General features: G+C 40.7%; 1 protein-coding gene across 3 annotated transcripts in view; it reads left to right on the top strand.

Annotated features, from left to right (window-relative positions):
* The window catches only part of PAPPA2 (pappalysin 2), a 328,458-nt gene that overhangs the window by 112,557 nt on the left and 199,105 nt on the right, over window positions 1-16,796 (top strand). For all 3 annotated transcript variants that reach the window (XM_067031083.1, XM_059051959.2, XM_067031094.1), the window contains exon 4: window positions 15,927-16,220. In XM_067031083.1, the coding sequence (XP_066887184.1) occupies window positions 15,927-16,220 (294 nt within the window). The remainder of the gene's footprint in view (window positions 1-15,926; window positions 16,221-16,796) is intronic.

Genomic DNA, 16,796 nt, shown 5'->3' with positions numbered 1-16,796 from the left:
GAGGATAGTCGGTCACTCTCTGGCACAGAAGTTCGGCACTTCAGAGTGTTCTGGACCAACCATCTTCTTTTATTGCTCTAGGGAATGTCTGTACTGCCAAGGAACATTCACAGATCCTGACCAGATCATAAACAACATGCCCCAATGCATGGGACCCAAGAACCTTGTGGGAGGGAACTTGAACCTGGCTTACAATGGGGCTTTAGACATATGGGATCTTCCAAGGAGTCCAGATAATGTGACCCGTGGAGGAAAAAAATGTCTTAGAGTGATAGAGTGGGCTATGGCTTCTGAAAGGCAGGAAGAAATGTATCTTGAGCAAGTCACCTCATATATAAAATGGGAATAGGGGCTTCCCCGGTGGCGCAGTGGTTGAGAGTCTGCTTGCCGATGCAGGGACGCAGGTTCGTGCCCCAGTCTGGGAGGATCCCACATGCCACGGAGCGGCTAGGCCCATGAGCCATGGCTGCTGAGCCTGCGTGTCCGGAGCCTGTGCTCTGCAACAGGAGAGGCCACAACAGTGAGAGGCCCATGTACTGCCAAAAACTAAAAATAAACAAACAAATAAATTAATTAATTAAATGGGAATAACAAGCATGAGGAAGACTACCGGCACATAGTAGGGCTTCAGTAAATATTAGCTCCATTAGTAGTAGTAGCAGCAGTAGCAATAGAAGTGCCATGGCTGCTGTTGCTGGTTGGGCCCTTAGCTTCCCACCTACTTCATCTCCATCCTAGAGATTTTCAGTGCCCTAGAAAGATGTTGGCTTTCTAGGGGGAAAAAAAAAATGTGTTTTTAGGTGTCCAATTGTTTGCAGTGGTAAAACAGCTTATAAGAAACAAAGGGAGGCTCCTTATAAGTCACAGAAGGAAAGAATAAGTGATTGTTGGCAGTTTGGGGGAGACGGGTAGTGCCTGATGAGGGTCTGTGGGTGTCATGGGACCAGATGGACTGGAGAACAGCTACCACAGGTGATGCAGATGTGGCAGGCATCTGGCAGAAAGCAAAGCAACAGCTGCATGAAGCGGTAAGGGGAAGACAAAAGCAGCAGACATAAGTTCTGAGGGGAGATATCCTTCCCTCACCTAGAACTTCTATAGGGGATCCTCCTACCCGAACAAAGCTTGACTTCCTCCTAACCAAACAGCTGACATTGAGATTAGGGTGTTACATCAATTGTGACACATTCATGCACAATGCGGGTGAGAAATAGACATTGATTTGGCAAGTGGGAAGTCTCTGGTAATCTCAGCCCAGTTGTTTCTGTGGAGTATCGGTGCAGGAGCCAGTGTGGGAGAGGTAGAAGAATCCACTGGAGGTAAAGGGAAGCACACTCCAGTGTAACAAATCACTGAATGGTTGGGCTAAAGCAAAGCAATTTTGTTCCTCTCCACTCTGTCCCCTCTTCACTGTGTCAGAGTGGAGTGATTCTTCCCCAAGACAAGGAATAAACAGGACATGTAAACTGGAGCACACCATGTCCATACGAGGACTTAGAGCATCATTAGTGAGACAGGCTACAGGACATGAACAGGATAAGGACTGTTCCTTGGAATTACCCACTGGCTGCTACTGTAGATTATTTGTCAGATAATATTCAGCAAATGGGGTAATTTTAGGTGCCTTGGGGCTTCAAACATAGTGAACACTCTTAGATATTGAAACCTTGGAAAAAAATATCCTGAAATTGGGGTGTCCCAAAGGTAGGTTTATACATTTATAAGTAGGTGGAATAAATAATCACCTTTGTGTGTGATGCCTTGAAAGATCTCCTTTCTTAAAATATGTCCTAGTAATCATTGAATCTTTAGTGTCCAGAACAGTACCTGACACTGAATAGATGCTCAATAAATGCTGAATTGATAAATCAATTGTAGAAAATATCTTTCCCATTCATACTCTGTAGTATGAGGTTGTGGGTGTTTGAAGCACCGCCCTCATCCAGAAACAAGGAAAGGAGTACATCATAAGTCTCCAAGGCCTCAGTGATAACATCTTCAGTTTTCGTTAATCAAATGAGTTTTCTCCCATGGTATGGGAGGCGTTAGAAAGCCCAGAGTTAGGGAGGCATCCATGTGATACTGGGAGTATCTAATGAGGAGGAAGTGCCACGTGGCCTTGGCTTCAGAGTGATCCAGCCTGAATGCCAGTTCTTCTCCAGATTGCAGGTTCTTCTTCCATAGCTTGAGCAGGGCTAGTGGTGTTCACCTGTCCCCGATGCCAGGCTCAGGGCGGGGCTCCACTCCCACCCCGCCCCAACCCTGTGGGATGCTGGGCCACATGCAGTTCTGAGTCCCCAGAGGCCACAGCTGAGGAGAGCGAGGTGGCTGAGCCCTGGGTAGCTGGGGAGACATTGAAAGAACAGTGACAATAGAGAATCAATACAATATGAAAACAGGAATCTGCTTCCTGAATGGATTGGAAAATCAGGGACTAGTAGAAGGCTAGCAGACCACACAAAAACACTCCTCCATTCTTTGTTGCTGTGTGGCTGACAGAATCTTGGTGCTCCAGCCAGGTTTCAGGCCTGAGCCTCTGACGTGGGAGTGCTGAGTTCAGGACATTGAACCATCAGAGACCTCCCAGCCCCATGTCTCCCAGAGATCTCTGTCTCAATGCTAAAACCCAGCTCCACTCAATGACCAGCAAGCTCCAGTGCTGGATAGACACTCCATGCCAAACAACTAGCAAGACAGGACTACAACCCCACCCATTAGCAGAGAGGCTGCCTAAAATCATACTAAGTTCACAGACACCCCAAAACACACCACTGGGTGTAGTTCTGCATCAGAAAGACAAGATCCAGCCGCATCCACCAAAACACAGGCACCAGTCCCCTGCACCAGGAAGCTTACACAACCCACTGAACCAAACTTACCCACTGTGGGCAGACACCAAAACAACGGGAACTACAAACATGCAGCCTGAGAAAAGGAGACCCCAAATGCAGTAAGTTAAGCAAAAGGAGAAGATAGAGAAATACACAGCAGATGAAGGAGCAAAGTAAAAACCCACCAGACCAAACAAATGAAGAGGAAATAGGCAGTCTACCTGACAAAGAATTCAGAGTAATGATAGTAAAGAAGATCCAAATCTTGGAAATGGAATGGAGAAAATACAAGAAACGTTTAAGAAGGACCTGGAAGAACTAAAGAGCAAACAAACAATGATGAACAACACAATAAATGAAATTTAAAATTCACTAGAAGAAATCAATAGCATAATAACTGAGGCAGAAGAACGGATAAGTGACCTGAAAGATAAAAGAGTGGAAATAACTACCGCAGAGCAGAATAAAGAAAAAAAGAATGAAAAGAACTGAGGACAGTCTCAGAGACCTCTGGGACAACATTAAATGAATCAACATTTGAATTATAGGAGTCCCAGATGAAGAGAAAAAGAAAGGAACTAAGAAAATATTTGAAGAGATTATAGTTGAAAACTTCCTTAATATGGGAAAGGAAATAGTCAATCAAGTCCAGAAAGCACAGAGAGTCTCATACAGATTAATTCAAGGAGAAACACGTCAAGACACATATTAATCAAACTATCAAAAACTAAATGCAAAGAAAAAATATTAAAAGCAGCAAGGGAAAGCATCAAATAGCATACAAGGGAATCCCCATAAGGTTAACAGCTGATCTTTCAGCAGAAAATCTGCAAGCCAGACGGGAATGGTAGGACATATTTAAAGTGATGAAAGGGAAAAAACTACAACAAAGATTACTCTACTCAGCAAGGAACACATTCAGATTCGACAGAGAAAATAAAACCTTTACAGACAAGCAAAAGCTGAGAGAATTCAGTACCACCAAACCAGCTTTTCAACAAATGCTAAAGGAACTTCTCTATGCAGGAAACACAAGAGAAGGAAAAGACCTACAATAACAAACCCCAAACAGTTAAGAAAATGGTAATAGAAACATACATATCGATAACTACCTTAAATGTAAATGGATTAAATGCTCCAACCAAAAGACATAGACTGGCTGAATGGATACAAAAGCAGGACCTGTATATATGCTGTCTACAAGAGACCCACTTCAGGCCTAGGGACACATACAGACTGAAAGTGAGGGGATGGAAAAAGATATTCCATGCAAATGGAAATCAAAAGAAAGATGGAGTGCCAATTCTAAAATAAAAAAATAGACTTTAAAATAAAGACTATTCCAAGAGACAAAGAATGACACTACATAATGATCAATCTTGGATTGATCAAGGGATCCATCCAAGAAGAAGATATAACGATTGTAAATATTTATGCACCCAACATAGGAGCACCTCAATACATAAGGCAAATGCTAACAGCCGTAAAAGGGGAAATAGACAATAAAACAATCATAGTGGGGGACTTTAACACTCCACTTTCACCAATGGACAGATCATCCAAAATGAAAATAAACAAGGAAACACAAGCTTTCAATGACACATTAAACAAGATGGACTTAATTGCTATTTATAGGACATTTCATCCAAAAACAACAGAATACACTTTCTTCTTAAGTACTCATGGAACATTCTCCAGGATAGGTCATATCTTGGATCACAAATCAAGCCTTGGTGAATTTAAGAAAATTGAAATCGTATCAAATATCTTTTCCGATCACAACGCTATGAGACTAGATATCAAATACAGAAAAAATCTGTGAAAAATACAAATACATGGAGGCTAAACAACACACTACTAAATAACAAAGATATCACTGATGAAATCAAGGAAGAAGTCAAAAAATACCTAGAAAAAAATGACAATGAAAAAATGACAACCCAAAACCTATGTGATGCAGCAAAAGCATTTCTAAGAGGGGAGTTTAGAGCAAGACAATCCTATCTCAACAAACAAGAAAAATCTCAGATAAACAACCTAACCTTACACCTAAAGCAATCAGAATAAGTAGAACAAAAAGAACCACAAATTATGCAGAAGGAAAGAAATCATAAAGATCAGATCAGAAATAAATGAAAAAGAAATGAAGGAAATGATAGCAAAGATCAATAAAACTAAAAGCTGGTTCTTTGAGAAGATAAACAAAATTGGTAAACCATTAGCTAGACTCATTAAAAAAAGGGAAAAGACTCAAATCAATAGAATTAGAAAAGAAAAAGGAGAACAGCTGACCCTGCAGAAATACAAAGAATTATGAGGGATTACTACAAGCAATTATATGCCAATAAAATGGACAACCTGGAAGAAATGGGCAAATTCTTAGAAAAGCACAACCTTCCAAGACTGAAGCAGGAAGTCCTTCTTACACTCTTCCAAACTATAGCAGAGGGAGGAACACTTCCAAACTCATTCTACGAGGCCACCATCAACCTGATACCAAAACCAGACAAAGCTGTCACAAATAAAGAAAACTACAGACCAATATCACTGATGAATATAGATGCAAAACTCCTCAACAAAATACTAGCAAACATAATCCAACAACACATTAGAAAGATCATACACCATGATCAAATGTGGTTTATCCCAGGAATGCAAGGACTCTTCAATATATGCAAATCAATCAATGTGATATACCATATTAACAAATTGAAGGAGAAAACCATATGATCACCTCAATAGATGCAGAAAAAGCTTTTGACAAAAGTCAACACCCATTTATGATAAAATGCCTCCAGAAAGTAGGCATAAAGGGAACTTACCCCAACATAATAAAGGCCATATATGACAAACCCACAGCCAACATCATTCTAAATGGTGAAAAACTGAAACCATTTCCACTAAGATCAGGAAAAAGGCAAGGTTGCCCACTCTCACCACTATTATTCAACACAGTTTTGGAAGCGTTAGCCACAGCAATCAGAGAGGAAAAAGAAATAACAGGAATCCAAATAGGAAAAGAAGAAATAAAACTGTCACTCTTTGCAGATGACACAATACTATACATAGAGAATCCTAAAGATGCTACCAGAAAACTACTAGAGCTAATCAATGAATTGGGGAAAGTAGCAGGATACAAAATTAATTCTCAGAAATCTCTTGCATTCCTATACACTAATGATGAAAAATCTGAAAGAGAAATTAAGGAAACACTCCCATTTACCATTGCAACAAAAAGAATAAAATACCTAGGAATAAACCTAACTAAGGAGACAAAATACCTGTATGCAGAAAACTATAAGACACTGATGCAAGAAATTAAAGATGATACAAACAGAAGGATAGATATACCATGTTCTTGGACTGGAAGAATCAACATTGTGAAAATGACTATAATACCCAAAGCAATCTACAGATTAAGTTCAATCCCTATCAATCTACCAATGGCATTTTTCATAGAACAAGAACAAAAAATTTCACAATTTGTATGGAAACACATAGGACCCCTAATAGCCAAAGCAATCTTGAGAAAGAAAAACAGAGCTGGAGGAATCACGCTCTCTGACATCAGACTATACTACAAAGCTATAGTAATCAAGACAGTATGGTACTGGCACAAAAACAGAAATTTAGATCAATGGAACAGGATAGAAAGCCCAGAGATAAACCCAAGCACATATGGTCACCTTATCTTTGATAAAGGAGGCAATAATATACAATGGAGAAAAGACAGCCTCTTCAATAAGTGGTGCTGGGAAAACTGGACAGCTACATGTAAAAGAATGAAATTAGAATACTCCCTAAAACCATACACAAAAATAAACTCAAATTGGATTAAAGACCTAAATGTAAGGCCAGACACTATAAAACTCTTGGAGGAAAATATATGCAGAACACTCTATTATTTAAATCACAGCAAGATCCTTTTAGGCCCACCTCCTAGAGAAATGGAAATAAAAACAAAAATAAACAAATGGGACCTAATGAAACTTAAAAGCTTTTGCACAGAAAAGGAAACCATAAACAAGATGAAAAGACAACCCTCAGAATGGGATAAAATATTTGCAAATGAAAGAATTGACAAAAGATTAATCTCCAAAATATGCAAGCAGTTCATGCAGCTCAATATCAAAAAATCAAACAACCCAATCCAAAAATAGGCAGAAGACCTAAGTAGACATTTCTCCAAAGAAGATATACAGATTGCCAACAAACATCTGAAAGGATGCTCAACATTACTAATCATTAGAGAAATGCAAATCAAAACTACAATGACATATTACCTCATACCAGTCAGAATGGCCATCATCAAAAAATCTACAAACTATAAATGCTGGAGAGGGTGTGGAGAAAAGGAAACACTCTTGCACTATTAGTGGAAATGTAAATTGATATAGCTACTATGGAGAACAGTATGGAGGTTCCTTAAAAAGCTAAATATAGAACTACCATATGACCCAGTAATCCCACTACTGGGCATATACCCTTAGAAAACCATAATTCAAAAAGAGTCATGTACCACAATGTTCATTGCAGCTCTATTTACAATAGCCACGACATGGAAGCAACCTAATTGTCCACTGACAGATGAATGGATAAAGAAGATGTGGTACATACATACAATGGAATTTTACTCAGCCATAAAAAGAAACGAAATTGAGTTATTTGTAGTGAGGTGGATGGACCTGGAGTCTGTCATACAGAGTGAAGTAAGTCAGAAAGAGAAAACAAATACCGTATGGTAACACATATATATGGAATCTAAAAAAAAAAAGTTCTGAAGAAACTAGGGGCAGGACAGGAATAAAGACGCAGATGCAGAGAATGGACTTGAGGACACGGGCAGGGAGAAGTGTAAGCTGGGATGAAGTGAGAGAGTAGCATTGACATATATACTCTACCAAATGTGAAATATATAGCTTGTGGGAAGCAGCCACATAGTTCAGGGAGATCAGCTCCGTTTTTTATGACCACCTAGAGGGGTGGGATAGGGAGGGAGGGAGGGAGACGCAAGAGGGAGGGGATATGGGGATTTATGTATACGTATAGATGATTCACTTTGTTATACAGCCGAAACTAACACAGCAATGTAAAGCAATCATACTCCAATAAAGATTTTTTTTTTAAAAAAAAAGGGCTTCCCAGGTGGTGCAGTGGTTGAGAATCTGCCTGCCAGGGGACTCGGGTTCGAGCCCCGGTCCGGGAAGATCCCACATGCCACGGAGCGGCTGGGACCGTGAGCCATGGCCACTGAGCCTGCGGGTCTGGAGCCTTTGTTCCGCAACGGGAGAGGCCACAACAGTGAGAGGCCCGCGTACCACAAAAAAAAAAAAAAAAAAAGCAAGCCCAGAGTGCTTGCCAGTTGTGGGTAGGAGTGGCTGAAAGAGTTTAAAAGGAGACAAAAAATGACATCAGACTTTGCAAAATCTTTACCCTCTACACATTCTTCTCTTTGTTCAGTCTTGTCCAGAGCTCGGACTTCTTTCTGATGAGACCACAGGCTGTAAAACTAAGAAGCCAGTATAAGATTTGGAGATGAATCGTTCCTGGGCCAGTTCTGTTAAAAATTTGCTTCATTTTCTAAGCACTTGTGACTTTTTTTTTTTTAACTTTTCCATTTCTTTCTTTCCCTTTGTCTGTCAGCCCACCTCTGCCACTTTCTTCCCTTGCCCTGCTCCAAAGTGCTCCTTCCGTGGACCCCCACACATTTTGATAGCTTTGTCACTTCCTTGCAGAGTGTGTTTGGAGGAGTGTGTCTCAGCCAGTAACTGGAAGTAATTATGGAGGCACCTGCAGACCAGCTCTGAACCTCCTTGTTTTATGGGCATATAACATTCAGCCCTAAAAGTTTTACAGAACTCTTTTAAAGTCATTTCAGCTCATGTCCTTTCTTTAAGCTGCCTGAGTTTCCTTTTTTTGTTGTTTTGTTTTTAATAGAAGTGACTTTGGGAATCATTCTCTTTGCCACGTGCTACTCTGGCGGTCTTGTGCTTAAGCTGGGAAAAGCCATTTGGAACTTGGATACAGCATCACTTTGGGAGCTTGGCTGTCTGCTACTGAGATTTAATCTTTTAATCAGCAACTTCTCTCTTTTCTTCCCCTGCACCATCCTCTGGACCACACAACAACCCTGTCTTGGTGCTTTAGTTCGTCCTAAGAAGGCGTTTGTGCTCCCCGCCAGTCCATTAAGCAACAGCTGCGCCACACATGGCCACCAGATACTAAATCCAGAAAGCCCCATTCATATTATGTCCTATGTACAAGTAAGTGGTACTGGCATGTAGTTAGTTCAAGTTCCAGTACAACATTCAGGTATGCAAGAAATGTAACTTTTATTTATTCTTCTATAATGAACTTTATACATATGTTGAGCCCCACTGTTGCTGGGTAGTAGAGATTTATTCTTAGTCAATTGAGTTTCTTTTGCCTGGGTCTGTATCTAACTGCAGAGCTGACTTATAAATGCCAAGGCCATAGATGGAAGGATCCATTTTGTTCTTAGTCATCAGGTGATGCTGGTAACCTAAGATGACCCTTGTTCCTATCACAGAGTCCTTCACCTTCAGGGATTCTCTGGAAGGCTCTCTATCACCCTGCCCTCTTAGCCTCACTGGTCAGCATTCTTCTTTAGAAGTAGGCTCCTTACTCAGGAATCCATCACTGGAATGAGGAAAAAAAACCCTGTTGTCAGATCCCATGCACCTATTTTGAATCTTTATCCCTTTACTGGGGTCTCAAAAGATGAATTACAGTCCATTTTATCTGGACCCACCACCGTCTATATATTCCCATTATTTCCTTTTTATCTCTTTTCCTCCAGCTTAGAATCTTTTCTAGGCTAAAATGTGGTGGTAGTGTTGGTAATGTGAGGCCAAGATTACTTTCCTCCATTTATCCATCATGCTGGCTAAACCATGGAGTCCTCTCAGGGAATGGTATAGGTTTTGGAAATCTCACATCCAGAAAAGGACTTCTTTCCTTGCTTTTCACTCTGTAATGTAAGGTAATGAATGAATGCAGGTAATGAATGTATGCAAGAGAGTCTGGCAGTAGGGTAAGGGGGAGGGAGGTCAGGAACCACTTGGGTGAAATGTTAGTATTTCCAAAATGTTGCCCCTCAATCCACACTATTACTTCAAAATTTCCTCTGAGTAGGTGCTCTTGGTCTGGTGGTCAGTCCCTAGGAAGTCTTTTAGGACAGGCGTTGGGGAGGTGAGTGAGAGTAGAGAGAGTCAAGACTGAGGGGCCAAGGTATGGTTGAAACATATATTGACCTGTCTTTCTACTTCCTGTTTCAAAATGGCGGGTGAGAGCAGAGAACACGAAGGAATTCTATTGTAGGAAAGGGAATCCCGTCCCTCCCATCCTCTCACCACATTTATCCCTCAATTATGTTTGAATTTTATCCTTCCAGATGAGAAAAGATGAAAATGAACAGTGTTTTTGAGTGTAGGAAATGATAATTATAGTCTCTAAAACTAGAGAAGTAGGAAGGAAAAGGTTATTGACACTACATAAAAAGGGGTCTTGAACCTACCAGCAAGGTCTATGAAGAATTAAGCCTACTCTCCCAATCCCTAAAGATTTCCTTTCCTCCCACAGTCACTAGTTTCAGGCTACTGCAAATAATTTTTGAATGCCAGTACGCTCTCTATGAAGAGAATGGGCACTTGTCTATTTGCAACTCTATCCAATTCATTTCTGTCTTCTGGGTGTCCCTGGGTCTTAAGATCAGAATAACATGGAAACAAATTGTGAGCAGCTTAGAGGCAAATCAGAGCTCCTTATGTGAGGGTATTTGTCTACCTTGCCTGATGATGTCTGGTATCACTCTGTGAGGTCTGCCCAGTTTGTGGTCAGACCCTAGCTTTCATTTTCTTGGTGAATGAAGATGGTGAGGTGGGAGCCAGTGAGGGGTGGGAGCAAATGAGTGTGTGTGGCCAGGCTGCATTATGTAATTATAATAATATTGACAAATAGTCTAATATACATTTTGAATTATGTTGTTCTGGAAAATAAGCTAAATGCTTATTTATCTGCATTACTGTCAATACTTCCATTTTTATAATGACCCTTTGAGGTAGGAACTCTTGTTATTTCCATTGAACAGATCAGGAAATAGCCTTAGCACTTTTAAAGAATGTCCCCCTAAATAAAGATCAATACATTTCCAGTGAGAGTCCACAGCCAATGAAGGAGCCCTGGTCACTCCAAAGGCCACTTAGTGTGAGAGAGGTTTCTGTGCAATGGTGTAAGGACCCACTTGTAACCTCTCAGGGTGTGACCCATGTTGTTGGTAATGAAAATGGAGGAAAGTGTGGGGCATAAGTACCCACTTCAGAAGATGATGCTGGTTTGCTTGAATATTAAAAATAGTCCTGGAAGGTAGCATTTTGTACTACCTTTTCCTGATTTCTATTAAGTTCCTCCTGGAAAAGTGCTGCTCATTCCTCTGTGAGGGTAGGTTGAACCCAAGTGACAGAGAGGACAGGAAGAAGTTGCCACTCTTGGGACTTGGTTTTTACTTTCTATATATAATGTCTTCTTTCTTCTTTTTTTTTTTTAACATCTTTATTGGAGTATAATTGCTTACAATGGTATGTTAGTTTCTGCTTTACAACAAAGTGAATCAGTTATACATATACATATGTTCCTTCTTTTTTTAAAATTGATAAGATTTACAATGTTGTGTTAGTTTCAGGTGTACAGCAAAGTGCTATATATATGTATATACTTTTTCAGATTCTTTTCCATTATAGGTTATTACAAGATACTGAATATAGTCCCCTGTGCTATACAGTAGGTCCCTATTGTTTACCTATTTTATATATAGTAGTGCGTATACGTTAAGCCCATACTCCTAATTTATCCCTCCCCCACCTTTACCCTTTGGTAACCATAAGTTTGTTTTCTATATCTGTGAGTCTATTTCTGTTTTGTAAATAAGTTCACTTGTATAATTTTTTTAGATTCCACATATAAGTGATGTCATATGATACTTGTCTTTCTCTGTCTGAGTTACTTCACTTAGTATGATAATCTCTAGGTTCATCCATGTTGCTGTACATGGTATTATGTCATTCTTTTTATGGCTGAGTAATATTCCATTGTGCATATGTACCACATCTTCTTTATCCATTCATCTGTTGGTGGACATTTCGGTTGCTTCCATGTTTTGGCTATTGTAAAGAGCACTGCTATGAACATTGGAGTGCATATATCTTTTCGAATTAGAGTTTTTATCTTTTTCTGGATACATGCCCAGGAGAGAGATTGCAGGATCATATGGTAGCTCTATTTTTAGCTTTTTAAGGAACCTCCATACTGTTCTCCATAGTGGCTGTACCAATTTACATTCCCACCAACAGTGTAGGATGGTTCCCTTTTCTCCACACCCTCTTCTTTTTCCTTCTTAATGAAAAGTTTTCACCTTCCTCTTTTTAAATTTTGACCAACATTCTTCTTTAGATTTTGAGTCTTATGCCTCACTCAGACTTTGACATGAGCATGTGGTGTGTGCGTGTGTGTGTGTGTGTGTGTGTGTAATTTTCATCAAAATGTGAAAGAACTTTTATAAGGTAAACCATGAAATAAGTGAATGTCTTTCTTCCCCATATGGATGTATCAGTGTGTGTGTCTCTGAGTGATTAAAACCCACTCCCCTAATAACTTAACCAGTTTGTTTTAGCTGGAATAAAGAGGGATTGAGAACAGCGTGGGACGCCCATGCTCAGGAGAGAGGAAGGAGAGCACACACTTGCGGGAAGGGTGTGAGGAAGAACAGGCAGTGAGTGGATCACTTGACCATCTGTAGCAGACAGAGAGTAGGTGTCTGTGGCTCTCATTCCTAGCCTTTCCCCTTCTCCTCAGGCTACTGAGAGATGGGAGTCTGGGAACACATCTCACCAAGCCGAGGTGGTGACGGTCCATAACACAAATTTCTTCGCATGGTTTTTATGATTGTCTCACTCAGCCCTGCATGCTAGCTCTCAGAGGCACAGGAAGAGAATAGGAAGGACTCTTAGCCATAAGCCCGTGTTGCCCCCCCACTTTACAGAAGAGACCTTGGGAAAGGTTAAAGAGCAGGGCCATTGTCACACAGCTAGTCAGGGTCAGGACCACATTTCAAAGTCCTTAAGTTCTAGTCTATAACCTTGGGGTCTACTGGACAGAATTACTGTAAGAGGTCCAGGGTCTTGGCCTTTTTCCTTAACATAGGTTGGTGTACACAGCACTTACTCCTGAATGAGAGTATGCACTGTTCTAATTCTATAGTGACTAAGCTCATTACTAGGTGTTCCATACAGATGATTTGGGGCTAGAAGTATCATCTCTCTGGAATCAAAAATATAACTGTCAGTAAATGTGTTCGAAGGCTTATGCTTTTTGTTAAAATATAAGTGCCGTGTGGTTAAAACTATATTCTCCTGCTTTGGGGATGTATGTTAAGGGTGTGCTGTGGTTGAGAACTCTGGCCAATTGTCCTTGGCATGGAGGAGATTTGCTGGCAGGGCTGAGAATTTGCATGTTTATGCTTCTTCCTCCTCTTATAAATAACCAGGTTTATTGAAAGGAGACTGTGAATATTTTTAGATTTGGAAAAATCTCATTTGGACTTGAGGCAGAGACTTCTAGAGGTTGATAAGAAGCCTACTATTATCATGACCACGCTCATATCCACTCTGAGTGCCCCAAGGCCACACTCCCAGCCTGTCTTTGACACATGCTACTTTTGCTAGCCCTTCTTCCTGGAACCTTATTTCTGTTCAGCTCTAGTTCCTTTCTCTGCTGCTGGAGGAGATCCCAAGAGAACTTATCTTGGACTTACCATAGGATGAGGAGGTATTTGACATTTGCTCAGGGGCAAGAATATGGATAGAAAATAACTATTGATTGGAAGCTTTTTGGTCTTTGGTAGTATTGCATGCATTGTGCTCCGAGTAATTCAGTATTCCAGATGTCAAAAAGTATTCTACCCCAAACAGGTTCTGTGTTCAAATAAATTTGGGGCACAAAGGATTAAACAGAATTGCTGCAGGACTTTTCAGAACCTTTAACAAAACAGTTCTCAGGTACAACGTGAATCTTCCAGAGGACGTATGGCATGCTACCTTTCTTTTCTCAAGCATATTTAACCACTGATACTACTTTTTTTTTGCAAAGTATCACCCAGGACCAGAGTTTATGAACATGATTCGGTAAAAACTACTCAGCGTAGATACTCAAAACTTATAGGCAAGTTGTAGCCTTTCAAAGTTTGATTCTGGCAAATTGGTATAGACAATTTAGAGAGAACAAAAACATCTTCTGTTAGAATCCTCATTGATGTGAAGGTCGATATTGCTGTTGGAGAACTGAGAGTATAATGGTGTATAACTTTGATGATAATTATTACTGAAACTGGATATGTAAACATGAAGCGGAAGGTATCTTGAAAGATGGAAATATTTCATTTTACCAGCTTTATTCAAATACTGGACACCCTGGATGTTTTTGAAATAGATCTGTTTTCAAACTAATTTTTACCTATAGGATGACATAATAACGATGCACTAATGTATAAAATTATACAGAATATATTTTTATAAAAGGAAAAAATAATGTTGAATGTTTCCTGGAAGTAAGAGAAATGATAAACAAGGAAGATGAGGTCTAGCTTTGTTTCAGATGTGAAAGTAGACAATATATCTCAGGACAAGTCTAAGCATGGCTTGGTTAATGTCAGCATGTCTGGGTAGACTAGAAGAAACTAGAACTTGGATTTAGAAACTGCCCTTTGCAATAAGGTGGTCCCTAAAAAGGCAGATTGAGTTGCCCATTACAGAAACCAATGGGTGTGGCACCAGATACCCTAGTGACTGTATCCTGCCCATAAAACCATGTATGTAGTTGTCTATAGAGTATTGTATAGAGTTCAGGAATGGGACATATTGAATATGATCTGGCAAAAGGAAGGCAGGGCTATTCTTCTGGGGGGCCCACTATACTCAGCAGACTATTTGATACAGGGAGGACTTAGGTAGGAGGAATGAAGCAAGTCTGGGGAGCTGGGATTGGATCTGGGACACAAGGGCAGGATCAGCCTGGAAATACTGCTAGGGTGACTCTGGACACCAGAGGGTTGGTCCAGAGCTGTTGACATTCCCTGTTCCAGGTACTGGAGATGAAGATGGGTCTGATCCTGACAATGTTTAGGGGTGAAGAAGGAAAGTCTTCCGTGGGGAGAGGAGAGATGCAGGGATTGGGAACTAGACAGATAGAAGTTGGGACACTCAGAGATCCTCAGCCTTTTCTTTGGTAATATACAGTGATACCACTAGGTCTTTCATCTAAGCCCAGATTGGATGCAATGGACGGAACTCTTCTCTGAAACACCTCCCTTGGTGTTCTCAGGGAGATTTGGGAGGAATGAGAGTGGAGCAAATTCCTGTAGTGCCCATGACATTCGGAATTTCATGGTAGTTCAGTTGGACTTGTCTTTTGTCTCAACGGTTGTTAGCTCCTTGAGATTAGGGGTAATAAAATCAGAAGCAGCATGTATAACTGTCATTTGCCAAACTCCTTCAATGTGCCAAATGCTTTTTAAAAGGAGTGCTCTCATCTCCACTTTACAGACAACAAAACTTAGCTTCTAGAAGGTCAGATAGCTGTTCAAGTCCTCAGAGAATCCCATGTGCTTTCACTTAGACCAATGGCTCTCAACCTGGGAAGTTTTTAAAAATACTGAGGCATGTACCCCATCCTCAACTATTTGGATTCATTTCACTGGGGCTGGCATTTGGACATCTGTATTTTTCAACAGATGATTTTAATGCACAGCCAGGGCTGAGATTCCTGGCCCTCTATCATGTCACCTTGTCTGTATCGTTATCTCTGGCATTTAATACAGCACTCACCCAAGACAGAGGTTAAAGACATGTTTATTGATTGGTTCAGAAGGTATTTGTGGCCAGAGGGAAAACCAGTGACTGAATGCCACTAGAAGTTATAATGCATCCCCTTAGAGGCTGGTATTGAACGTTCAATGTTTATCAGAAGACAGAGGGTGGCTATTCATTACATGCTTAGAGATGTTTTACAAACCTTCCATTACAGGTGGTGTTGTCCTCAACCCAGCCTATTATGGCATGCCTGGCCACACCAACATCATGATCCATGAGGTGGGGCATGTCCTGGGACTCTACCATGTCTTCAAAGGGGTCAGTGAAAGAGAATCCTGTGACGACCCCTGCAGGGAGACGGTGCCGTCCATGGATACAGGAGACCTCTGTGCGGACACTGCCCCCACTCCCAAGAGTAAGCTGTGCCAGGACCCAGAGCCTATCAATGACACCTGTGGCTTCACCCACTTCCCAGGGGCTCCATTCAGCAACTACATGAGTTATACAGGTATCACAACAGTCCTGATGTCTTTGTTTTTATTAAGATTACATGGGAGCCTTTTGGGGCCGGGAGGGTAGAGGTATGGGAATTAGAGAGGATTATCAAGCAGTCATTCTTGCCAGAGAGTTGAAGTGTATTTGTCATGGCATATTCTTTTTTTTTTTAATGTCTTTGAAGAACTTAAAGAAATATTGAAATATTAAGGGGTCTCATTGACTAGATTCTCCTCCATTAAAAGTTAAAAGATAAGCATATTTCTATCTCAGTTAAAAAGAGGGAAAAAGCCAAAAGCTCTCTTGAGAGCCCTTTCACCTCTAGAATTTGGTTATTTTGCTTCTTTCCCATATTCGTAGGGATTTACTCTGAAGGAGAGTCCAAAGGTTATGGAGAAAGAGGTTTCTGGTTCTAAGTGGCTCTTTGTACTATTTTTGAAGTTGGTCAAGAAGATGGCCCTGGTTCATTTTAAGCTCAGAGTTCCTTTTTCTGTTACGTCATTTTTTTAAAGTATCAGATTCTCTTCTTCCAGCACTTGACAAGGGCTGATTCTTAGCTTGTCTACAGAAAATGGTGCTGTTTCATTTA

Source organism: Kogia breviceps, chromosome 1, assembly GCF_026419965.1.
Source record: "Kogia breviceps isolate mKogBre1 chromosome 1, mKogBre1 haplotype 1, whole genome shotgun sequence".
Lineage (NCBI taxonomy): Eukaryota > Metazoa > Chordata > Mammalia > Artiodactyla > Physeteridae > Kogia > Kogia breviceps.
Note: the sequence above shows the minus strand (reverse complement) of the source record. Positions and strands in the feature narration are given on the sequence as shown.